The sequence below is a fragment of the Phoxinus phoxinus genome (assembly GCF_949152265.1).
Source record: "Phoxinus phoxinus genome assembly, chromosome: 3".
NCBI lineage: Eukaryota > Metazoa > Chordata > Actinopteri > Cypriniformes > Leuciscidae > Phoxinus > Phoxinus phoxinus.
Window position 1 is genome coordinate 13,829,257 of NC_136878.1, and position 12,386 is coordinate 13,841,642.

The 12,386-nt window shown below is 38.6% G+C and overlaps 2 protein-coding genes across 3 annotated transcripts; both read left to right on the forward strand.

The window, feature by feature from the left end:
- The first annotated feature begins 343 nt into the window (after nucleotides 1-343).
- gjb1a (gap junction protein beta 1a) lies at nucleotides 344-3,845 on the forward strand. Of its 2 annotated transcripts, none has more exons than XM_079607420.1 (2): nucleotides 344-476; nucleotides 2,603-3,845. In XM_079607420.1, the coding sequence occupies exon 2, from the start codon at nucleotides 2,617-2,619 to the stop codon at nucleotides 3,337-3,339; it is 723 nt and encodes a 240-aa protein (XP_079463546.1). In that variant the 5' UTR covers nucleotides 344-476; nucleotides 2,603-2,616; the 3' UTR covers nucleotides 3,340-3,845. The 2 variants fall into 2 exon arrangements, with proteins under 2 accessions (XP_079463546.1, XP_079463547.1); XM_079607421.1 differs by lacking the exon at nucleotides 344-476 and adding an exon at nucleotides 1,688-1,828 and having other exon boundaries at nucleotides 2,603-3,844.
- Nucleotides 3,846-5,010: 1,165 nt separating this feature from the next.
- On the forward strand, nucleotides 5,011-11,327 carry gja2 (gap junction protein, alpha 2). The gene is made up of 2 exons (XM_079608795.1): nucleotides 5,011-5,169; nucleotides 8,655-11,327. Exon 2 carries the CDS (start codon nucleotides 8,672-8,674, stop codon nucleotides 9,728-9,730), a length of 1,059 nt encoding a protein of 352 aa, XP_079464921.1. The 5' UTR covers nucleotides 5,011-5,169; nucleotides 8,655-8,671; the 3' UTR covers nucleotides 9,731-11,327.
- Nucleotides 11,328-12,386: the final 1,059 nt, after the last annotated feature.

Genomic DNA, 12,386 nt, shown 5'->3' on the forward strand with positions numbered 1-12,386 from the left:
TGTTGAAGTTGTTGGGACTGTGATTGGAGTGATTTAATATAATACATTTAGGTCTATCTAAAACGTTTAGAGTTTTGTTGTACGTAGGCCCTATACATATTTTTGCAGACACAGACTGGGTGTGTTTAAACATTCATGTTTGTTCGTGGTGGCTATGAATGTGTGAAAGAATTGCAATGTACATGCTTGTGTATGTGAGTTGGTGTATGTTCATGTGTAAATGTGCGTTTGTACATAATTTGCGTCACAGTTTCTGCTGGTGGGTGTGTGCCTCGGATCTGATCTGAATGGTTAAGGACCGGCAGCACAAGCATCTTTTGTGTGGAGATGTTTGTAGTGGGGTGAGTAACAGCGTGACACGAGTGATTAGCAATGCAAAGCTCCGGTACAGCGCCATAATCGGCACTAGGCAAACATCAACCCTTTCCAGTGCGACTTCAACCTCTTCTTCTGCTCAGGGACCACACCAACCGCAGGTAAACATCAGCCAAATATCAACCCTATCAAACACAGTACTAAACCTACCAATTAAACCTTTGTCATAATCAACTACCAACCATGTTCACTCCAGAAACTCAATAATCAACCAACTACCAAACCCAAACCAGTGAATTCAGCTGTGTGAAACTCCCTATTTAATTTAGAATGTTTACAACCACTCCCTGTTCATGGAATACTACACATAATAATATCAGAAAATATATTGTTTCATAACACCACTTGGAAAACTATAAATATGTAGGCTATTTGAAGTCAAGATGTTACACAGCATCTTGAGACTCTTTTGTGATGATGACATCCATCATTGTATTTCACTAAAACAATAATAAAACCACAACAAGGGATTTAAAAAAATACTTAAATACATTGATTGAGATATAATTTATAATATTTAATAATTTTTAGATAACACTTTATATTCAATCATTTGTATAGTATGAATAATAATATGTATCATTACTAAATGATATTCCATTATATTAAATATTAAAATACAATAGTAGTAATATTCATCAATAATGTAAAAGCATGAATTAAAACATAAAATTAGGCTACATGATATGAATGGATGTCCTGCACTATGACATCATAATTTTCACACATGCATATTATTGATTCAGGGTGTTTGCAAACTAAACTATTGGCATATTTCTAATTCCTAAACTTACCTATAACCAATTCTAAACTCACACATAAAATTTGAATTCATTGTGTGTACTTAAATTTGTTTTAAAAAAAAATGTTACATGGTCCTGTGAGGTCACACTGTAAATAATCTCAAATCATTAAATTGTGTTCCTTTTTTTTGCATAGGCTTTTTTGAGTTTTAATTACACCAAACTTTTATTATTTTGTCAATTCAATGCATTGGACAAATGAATTGTATAGACAAAATTAGGTTTACTAAAATCAAAAAAGATTTTGCCTATAATAGTATATATAATATTAATATATAATATAAAGCTAAAAATATTACATAAATCCATGAGGCAGAAAGGCAAAAGTACAAGATGGAAGATACCCGGTGACCCATATCACACAAACACAAACACACACATCAAAGCACACACTCTTGTTCTGTGACTGAACCCACGCTTTCATTGTGTGATGGGAGAATGACATTGGCTCTGAGTTCGCCGGTCACATGGGTGTCCGTTCCTTTATAAATTGTGGCTGCAAGCCGGAGACACTCCATCTGACAGAATTACACACATACAGACACAGGCATACACACACACACACACACACACACACCGGAGACACGGCGGGTCTCAGAACCCCTCTGAACGGGCTTTGCCCATGCCACTAACACCACCTGCGGAGTCTGGTAATGCTGAATACTGCATAAATCTCTTTCTCTCATTTACTTTCTCTGTCTGTCAGAACATAGGTGCTGCTGTTTTCTTATGGTTGTATTTTTCTCTTTGCATTTGCTTTACTTGTGACATGTAAATGGGTTTCAGTGAATGAGGTTCTTTTAGGTAGTAGTCATGAAAAATCACTTTGTGCAAGTAGCCTATACAGAACAAGTTCATTGTTATAGCTCTGGTCTCATTGGTCACTTACATTTTTATAATTGTGTTATGCAATGTTTCAAAGATATATTTGTAGATTTGAGTCAGACTTGGTCATTAGTATTACATATTATGATATCTTATGGTTATTGTGTGGTAATAAAAAGGCTTAAATCAAGACTGTGATGTAATAATGTCCAATGAGTTTTCTATTAATTTATATTTTATGATGCTGTATTTTCATGTAGCAGCCATTACTCTAGTGTCACAGGATCCTTAAAAAATCAGTCTAATATTCTGATTTTGTGCTTAAGTAACATTTCTTATTATCAATGTTAAAAACAGTTCTGCTGCTTAATATTTTTGTGTAGGCTAAACCATGAAATTTTTTTTTTTCAGCTGAGTATAAACTGCCAGTTTTTATCCATTTTTGTTTCCTTGCTAAATAAAAACAATTTATTTATGAGAGAGAGAGAGAGAGAGAGAGAGAGAGAGAGAGAGAGAGAGAGAGAGAGAGAGAGAGAGAGAGAGAGAGAGAGAGAGAGAGAGAGAGTTTGCTAAAAGTGGAGTTTGTCTCTGTTTTGCAGATCTGGAACCAAAAATGAACTGGGCGTCTTTTTATGCCGTGATCAGCGGCGTGAACCGACATTCCACAGGCATTGGGCGGATTTGGCTGTCTGTTCTCTTCATTTTCCGTATCATGGTTCTGGTGGTGGCGGCGGAGAGTGTGTGGGGCGATGAGAAAGCGCATTTTATCTGCAACACCCAGCAGCCTGGCTGCAACAGCGTGTGCTACGACCACTTCTTTCCCATCTCTCACATCCGACTGTGGGCGCTGCAGCTCATCATGGTCTCTACCCCCGCCCTGCTGGTTGCCATGCACATTGCACACCGTCGGCATATCGACAAAAAGTTGTATCGCCAAGCTGGCCGCACCAGTCCGAAGGACTTAGAGCAGATAAAGACTCAAAAGATGAAGATAACCGGTGGCCTTTGGTGGACATACATCATTAGCCTGCTGTTCCGTGTGTTATTCGAATCTGCGTTTATGTATCTCTTCTACATGATTTACCCAGGCTACAAGATGTTCCGCCTGGTAAAGTGTGATTCGTACCCGTGCCCAAACATAGTCGATTGCTTTGTGTCCCGGCCAACAGAGAAAACGGTGTTCACTATATTTATGCTTGCGGTGTCCGGCATCTGCATCCTGCTCAACATCGCAGAAATCATATTTCTTGTTGCTAGGGCAACAAGTCGCCATCTCAATAACTCCAAGGACTCTGCAGTGGGAGCCTGGATCTCCCAGAAACTGTTTTCCTTTTAGAAGTGATCATCTAGTCACCCTGAAAGCTAAATATTTCACTCAAACACTTAATTGTTAATGAGGCCTAATAATATCCTCACCTCATTGATGATGTTTTTTTTTAATTATTATTTTACATTTATTTTTTAACTCAATGGCCCAGTTTCACAGACAGGGTTTTGATTAAGCCAAGATTAGGCCTTAGTTCAATTAGAGAATTTATATAGCTTTTATAAATGTGCCTTAGAAAAAACATTACTGGTGTGCATCTTGAGACAAAACAATGGCGCTGACATTTTTTAAGATATGTCAGTGCTAGTAGGTTTTGTTTAAAACAGCTCAAACATTTTAGTCTGGGACTAGGCTTAAGCCTTGTCTGTGAAACTGGGGAAATACTTTTTAAAATATGTAGGCATGCATGATATTACTCCAAACATTTTTAGACCATTGTTTAAATAAATTTACACTGCTGTATAAAAATGTTATATTGTAGCTAAAAATACTACAATTAAAGAAAATCTTAATCTATTTGTGATAGAATCTCTGCCTGATGACAAAGATTAGATTTCACACATTGAGATTTATTGCAAATGTCAAAAGTGTTTGTAACCAGAAAAGTTCAAAATGTTTCAATTCATTCATCAGTTGTAGCTACTTCATTATCCTGTAGATCAGTGGGTTTTACCAATAAGTCTTAAACTGATTAAAATGTTATATTCCCATCTTAATTGTTAATGCTAAAAATAAACACAAAAACACACTTTTTATTTTAGCTTTTTAATTATTATTATGCCTGACAACAGAAGTAGAGGTATAGCCTACAATCATCTTACATTAGATTGAATATTGTCTTGGACAAAAGGCAAAAAGGATGAGAACCACTGCAGTAGAAAGCTAATTTATAATAAAACAATTTTCTGCTATTCATATTCCACTTACATAAAGGTGTGCTTCATTGTATAGGTCTATAACTGCTATATCATATGACTACAAACATCTAAACACAGTTTATAGCAATTCAGATTCTTTATGATTTCCGGATTTTGTGACTTGTACTCTAGGGGGCGCTACAGTTCCAAAAGACCAACTCTTGATAAACCAGTCACTGTAATGCTTTATCTACAATATCAAGGTCAGCCTCTCGGTACATAATAATGACAATTTTTTTTACATTATAAATGGGCAGGACATTTGTTTTAATAATCCGTTGTTAAAATGTTTATTATTAATTGGACTGACCTACATTTGCTCCGGAGGTCAGCACATATTAAAATATTTCATAAACCTGTTTATGAAACTGCTTTGAGCCCTGGGTCTTCTGTCACCAGCCAATCCAGATTTGACCTGTTCTTATGTAAAATATTCCCTGTAATCTACCACATATCCTACATTCAAAATAGCTAAAAGTTTGGTCTATACCTCTTTCTTTATAACTTCTATTTGTTCTCTGTTTGGTGCTAAACACACTTTAAAAAAGGTAGAAATGAAAATAGAAAGACAAAAATAATAATAATATGTTTTAGTTACTTTCCTTCAAAGGGAGGAATGCATCCGTTCAACTGTGAGCTCAGCCATTGGGCCTGACAGCTGTCACTCACCAGAAAGGCTCTGAGAAACAAGGCAGGTGGTACACTCTTCAAAATTCTCCCTAGGGATTGTGTTCCCTGCCAAAATTAACCCTAACACACACACATACATCCACACATATATACAGTGTATCTGTACGGGTCAGTCTTCTCTTACTGTTTGAGCCAGTGCTGGAATACAGAAGAAAGTGTGTGTATGACAGAAGACGTGCAACACTGCGTTTGTGTGTGAGGGGATTATTCTAACTCTGGACATTTAAGAAAGGTAAGTTTCACACAATAAAACTAAACAACTTTCACACACTCTACCTTGTATGTACACACATAGAGACTGACAGAAGAGGAACATCATCTGTCAGAATGAAAAATCTATTTAATATCCTTTCAGGTTCAGATTTTATTCACAGTTTTTTATTCCTTTCATTTAACAGCATGAATCAATCTTTGTCTCTATATGTAGAGATAATGACTTAGTGGCACAAATGATTGTCAGACCCTTCAGGTTTCGGGAAGCAAAAGGGGTCCTATATTTAGTATTATGACTAATGTGATTAATTCATATATGACTGTGTGTGTATATTCGTCAATGACTAATCTGACTGATATTGGTATAAACCTATATTGGTTTTGAAATACTTTGTGTTTAGTGTGTATTTGAGAACCTGTTCTTCAGAGGTGTGTGTGTGTGTGTGTTTTGACTGCGAGCTAAATAAACTCAGTAGATTCATATAAAATGGAAAAAAATCCATATTTCAGCATTTTATTATTTGAATATGTGAAGGCCAAGGTTTCAAACTCTCAAACAAGCAGAACAAATCATGCTAAAAACCACAATAAAAAAATTGTAATAATATTATTGTTATGGACTGCTCAGAGACTTGGGTGAAGATCCAAATGCAGCTTTTATTGGGAAATCTAGAATCATAATCCATGTAGTAAGCAATGGGTCAAAACACCAGACAAACAACAAGGGCTCAGCATGGCAGTATGACATTGAACATACAAGACTTCACACTAAATGAGTAAAAACACCATGGCTTAGGCCCCATTTACACGTACATTTATTTTGAAAAACGGAGACATTTCCCTTCGGTTGTGCCCCTCGTTTACACGCAAGCGGAGAATTCTCCTCTGAAAACGATTCTTTCTAAAAACTCCGGCCAGAGTGGAGATTTTGGAAAACTCTGTTTGCACGTGTGCATGTAAACTGAGAAAAACTGAGTTTTAGGCAGTCGACGTCACAGTATGCGACAGAACTTGCACTGCGTCAAAAGTGAGACCTATATTTTCGGGATTCTGATTGGCTAACGTGGGCTTGAGTTTCTCGTTACACTGCCACCTATAGGTTTGGCATGCTCTTGACGGCATATACACGGGTTCGTGTAAACGAACACTTTTCTGAAAACGGAGATGGGGATATGTCCGTTTAGGAAAATAACCGGCCACGTGTAAACGTAGCCTTAAATGGGCAGAGTTTAACCAGAAAATGAGACACAGGTGGAAGTGACCAAACAATGAGTACAGGCAATGGATTATGGGAGTTGAAGTTCATGATGGGAAAGCAAGGGAGTCGGGAGGAGTGCCCTCTGGAGGAGATCATGGGCACTCCAGCTGGTGAATGTGACAAAATGTAGAAGCAAACAGGAAGTTCATGGGCAGATGCTGCTGCCTCGCACAAAACTGAATCAGGTTCCGCCGCCTCTGGAGAAGCGTACACAGCCCAGACACATAGAATGGCCATCACCATAACAGGGAGTACAATTGACCTCTGAGACCCCCTGACTTGCTACCACTACAGAAATACCAACTGCTCGCACCGATATCAGCGGTGTGTCCGCCAAACTGGAAGTCTCAAATGCCTATGGGACTGCCTTGGTAGCTTCAGGTGCAGCATTCATGACAGCTGGAAACTCTGGCATGGCGGCCATGACGTGAAGAGACTCTGGCGTGGCGGCCATTACGGCTGGAGACTCTGGCATGGCGGCTACAGAGTGAATGTCGCGTTCATCCTACATGACACCCACAGTAAAATCCGAGCCGCTCAGCTGCAATGCAAGATCTATATAATGTTCCAGAGTCTTAGTTTTGATCTTCTGCCTGTTTTTTTGTGTGCTGGATTTCCCTGTTTGCCTGTGTTTTCTGCTCTGGCGTTGGTTTTTTGCACGGTGTTTTGACCAATTGCCTGTAACATGGATGTGATCTGGATTCTGGATTGCCCAAAAAAAGCTGCATTTGGATCTTCACCCAAGTCTCGGAGCAGTCCGTAACAGAAGACTTTGCCAACTATGGACCCAGCAGTGAGAAATATGCGTCACTGACAGGATGATTGACCAATCGAGGACTATCAGACTCTATTGAACTGGCATATCTAACTTTATTGAACACAGTATGCCTCATGATATTTTTTTGTGTGTGTGTGTGGGTGTGGGGGGGGGGGAGTCTATCTGAGCTGCTTACATGGACACGGGAAACCAGGATAGCTCTCAGAATTGCAGTGTACCATTGAACATACAAGACTTTGCAGATTTGCAAAACACCAGACTTATATGGGCAGAGTTTAACCAGATAAGGAGACACAGGTGGTAGGTGGGCATCGTGGAGAGATGTGACAAATATATGACTGAATGTAACCAATCACCATTTCATTCTGCTCTTTAAAAACTGGTAAAAAAAAATCATTAGATTAATCACTAATTATTTTGTTCTATTGACGGATAAGAAACAAAAATAGGCCTATGTACATTTAAACTTATACAAATTAGATATTTTCCAGAAAATATTTGACACATTTACAATGTCTTCATTTTTTACAGTATACACGAAAATATATAACTACCTTTATAATTTTGGCCCCTCGCAAGGTCATCATCCTATTTGGAGGTCCATAGCTTTAAAAAGTTTGAAAACACTTTTTGCAGTACAGTAAGTAACAATTACCGTAAGACAATTTAATGTTTAGTTAAACGGAATCTATACACAGACACTAGCATACAGAAAGGATAAAGTTTGTTAGAAGATCCGTGTGTGTGTGTGTGTGTGTGTGTGTGTGTGTGTGTGTGTGTGTGTGTGTAGGGGTCGAGCATGTCCACCTGTTCCAGGTCATGCTCAAGCATGAAGACATGCCAGTCAAACCTCAGGGCATATGACAATATATATGGCAAAGAACCTTCAAACCCCCCCTCTACTACTGTATATGTGTGAGTGTACACACTTAACCAGATTACTTGGTAATATTATTTATGTGTGTGTAACAAATGAGTCATATTTTAGGGACAAATTTGTAAAATTTTGTGGGAGCTAGCTAAAACTGCTAAATTTGGGGACTCGTAAATTTGGGGATTTGTAAAAACAGTATAAAGTAAATAATGTTTTTCTGTGTGTGTAAAATGCAGAAAGATTTCTGTTAGGGTTAGGTTATAGTATTTTTAACAAGATTCAAAAACAATACAATTGTTTTTAAATAGGAATGGCCCTATTTAGGGTGAGTAAATTTTGACAAAGTTTTAATTTTTGGGTGAATTATTCCTTTAATACATTATGGATCTGTATTGGACTGAAATTCAAATGTCACAGGGATGTATCGGTACTAAGTATTGACAGAATTATTCATTCAAATTATCATTCAAACAAAATACAATATAATTTTCATATCTATCTTTTATTGATTATTGGCCATAAAAAACAATTATTGGCTCATTCAGAATTTTAATTGCTATTGATGCATTCCAATATATTTGTATGTTTTTGCAGGTGGGCACGCAACAGTAATGGGAGATTGGAACAGTCTTGGAAAGCTTTTGGAAAACGCCCAGGAACACTCCACGGTGGTGGGAAAAGTCTGGCTCACCGTACTTTTCATCTTCCGTATCTTGGTGCTCGGTGCTGCCGCAGAGAAGGTTTGGGGTGATGAGCAGTCCGGTTTCACCTGTGACACCAAACAACCTGGTTGTCAGAATGTGTGTTATGATATAACCTTCCCGATCTCTCACATCCGATTCTGGGTGCTTCAGATCATCTTCGTCTCCACTCCGACACTGATCTACCTGGGCCACATCCTCCACCTGGTGCGCATGGAGCAGAAACATAAACACAGTGAGGAGAGCGGGGCAGACAAACAGGCACTTTTAAGCTCCAAACCTGGAAAAGGTCCAATACGTGATGAACAGGGGAAGATCCGCCTGCAGGGAGTCTTGCTACGCACGTATGTCTTCAACATAATCTTCAAAACACTGTTTGAGGTGGGCTTCATTGTGGCACAGTACTTCCTGTACGGATTCGACCTCAAGCCACTGTACACCTGCAACAGGTGGCCCTGCCCTAACACCGTCAACTGCTACATCTCACGACCTACGGAGAAAACCATCTTCATCGTGTTCATGCTGGCCGTGGCCTGTGTCTCTCTGCTGCTCAACCTGGTGGAGATGTATCACCTGGGTTTCACCAAGTGCCGACAGGGCCTCCGTTACCGGCGCGCTCATTCTGTCTGCGACACTGAATCTAAAGCACCCAGTGAGATGGTTCATTTTGTGCCAAACTACCCATATTTCCCACCTCATGCTCCTCCTCCGGCTCCCTTTCCCGCTGAGCCGCACTTCAACCTCTCAGAACCCGATGAAACCTTCCCACAGCATGGCAGCCGCTCTGTTTGCAAGCAAAACCGCGAGAACATGGCTGTAGAGCGCAGTGGAAAACCTGACGCAGCGGATGTCAAGACCAGTAAAGCATCGAATTCTGTCCCCGGATCACCAGCGAGCCAGCAGCGCAGGCCCAGCCATTCAAGTCGCTACAGCAGCAACAAGACCAGGATGGATGACCTTAAAATCTAACCAGAAGGAAGCGAGACTCCATCACTGTTTCCGGGCTCTTCCGTTCTGAACGCACAAGAGATTCCCTCTCTCGGTCACCGGCACTGAGCATGATGAGATTCATTTACAAAAGTGTCATTTAGAGTGACATCCGAATCAGGGAGTCTGAATGTAAATTGGAGTGATGCTTTACTTGAATTCATTTTGTGGGAACATTGCAATAACTTGATCATCGATTGAACAGATTGATGATTGAATAATGGACTGAGTCATATGGAGCCCATTTCTGCCACATAAGAAAAAAATGTATGCTCTTGGTAAATTATAATTGGACATAATAATGAGATAAAAAGTTGAATTTATGAAACAATAAGTAGGGGCATTTCAAATGAAAATGAACACATTCAGTTAATCAACCCTATTAACGAGATAAGAGGTACATATACACCAGACTATATGGGGGGGTTCTCTGGCTTCGGGCCAAATTCCGAGCTCGGAACAGCACGCCAAATACGCATTACCTTTACTCTATTTAATTATATGTAAGTGTGAACTTGTGAAAGGCCCTTCCACAAGTTCGTTAGCGAAAGGGTACATGCCATTGTCACTTCAAAAAGTATTTTTATTGTTTATGGTCATGTGTGATGGAGTCCTCATTCATTTTAAAGCTAGATGGCGGGAGAGTTCGAGTTAACATATAAGTAGACACATTTTTAGAATAAGAAGAATAAGGGGGTTTTGCGCAACGTATTTCAGTATTATGAAACAGGTCGCATCACCTCCAGTTCGGGTCTTTTGCATGTGCTTCATTAATTATAGAACTGCTTTACTCAAGATGCCTTCAAAGGAGCTACTAAAGATGAGCATAACTGATGTCCATCACATATGCTACTGATATCTAAAAGTTATTTTTATTCTTCTCACTAACATTTGGATATTAAAATTGAATAAAATGGCAAGAATAAAAAAACTGGCTTGGTTAGCCGATTACCTTAAAAGACCATCGACATGGCCGTCAGTTCATACTTTCTCAGACAAGCAATATTACACACATTTTTTATACATTTCATATGGTTTAAATAAGTTTGATCGGTAAGAAATGTGTTTAATAGTAGATATGTTAGACAAAATAGACTTTAAGTCTGAGACTGCAAATTAAAGTTGAGAGTAGAGATAATTTTTTTTGCATTAATTATGATTTATCAAAGCATCATTTTTTATTTCTTATGTGGCAGAAATGGTCTTCCATAGGTATAATACTTTAAAATGATTCAGAATTGCTTTACGTTTACCAGCAATAAAATATATAGGAGACTTACGGGTAAAATGTGAATGTCTGAATTTTGTGAGTTTTTTGGGGGGTTAGACTGACTTGGGAGGAAAACTTATTATTTATATTCTTTCATTGGCAACACTAATCACATTTTACACGTCAACAGCTCACGACAGTTACATCATCCAGACTTCAGTTCTGTTTTTGTTTTTTACCAGGTGTTTACAGAGTCTTCAATGTGTCTATGGCCTGTTTAAATCTTTTTAGCCAGAGAACCAGCACTTTATGAATGTAGTGTCCACACATTCTCAGCATGTAAACATGATTGATATAAAGCAAAGTTGCTATGTGTGTGTTCACTTCTTAAATAAACACTGAAGACTATTCTTAGAAAGCTGAAATGAGTGCCCAGAGACACTCTGTATGAGCATGAGTGTCCGGTTTGAAACCTGATACAGGTCTAGCAGACGGATGGGAAGGAGCACCGATTGGCTAAATCTGTCCCATTAGGCAAGAGTAGCTCAAATTCAAGTGGCTTAAATAGTTGCAAAACGTATTTCAGCAGATCCAAACAGTTTAATAACGTGTCAGGCAGCTATGGACTGTAATGTCAAGCAGACAGCTAGACAGCTCACAAGGTTTTGGAGCTAGAGATGTTGGTCATTCAAAGGAGGCATCATCCTGACTGAAAAGCAGCCTCAAAAGTGACTAATCTGTAAGAAGGTTAAAAGTAAGAAGGTTAAACAATCACATTTGCCCTGTTGCTAAGCTAATAGCTTGATACTGTCACAACAAATACACAAATATTAGTTGAAATAAAATGTATGCATTTTCAAATAGATGAAAGATCGGTGAAAAATTAGACACTTTCAGTACAGAATAATAAAATGTAAAAAAACATTAGGCCCACTAGGTTTTGGTCTTTTGGAACATATCTTTCACATTTTGAAATGACCAGAGACAGAGACTTTCCCCCAGATGGAGACTACAACCTCTAAAGTTGACATGAAATGAAAATTCACCCCATCTATTTTCTAAATGTAGTATGTTTTGTGTGTGAATGTTTCATCCATGCATATTATTATTATTATTATTACTGACTTCATACATATTTGTCAGCAGAATATCATAGCTCCGATCTTCTGGTAAAATTACAGAATTCTCTGGTGACATATGCTGGACATCTACAGTCATTTATTTTGCTTAAACCATCCACAATCGACAGCAAGATCACTTATTTTTTTGAGTGCAAAGCCCAAATCTCAAAATCCAATCAACAGCCAAAAAATATAGAACCAAATCAGGTAGCCTACACGCAGATGTAGCTACGTCACAACGTGGCAGAGAAGATCCGCCTAAACTGCTGTTTCATTGCGACTTGTCATGGGATCCCAATAAGATCAG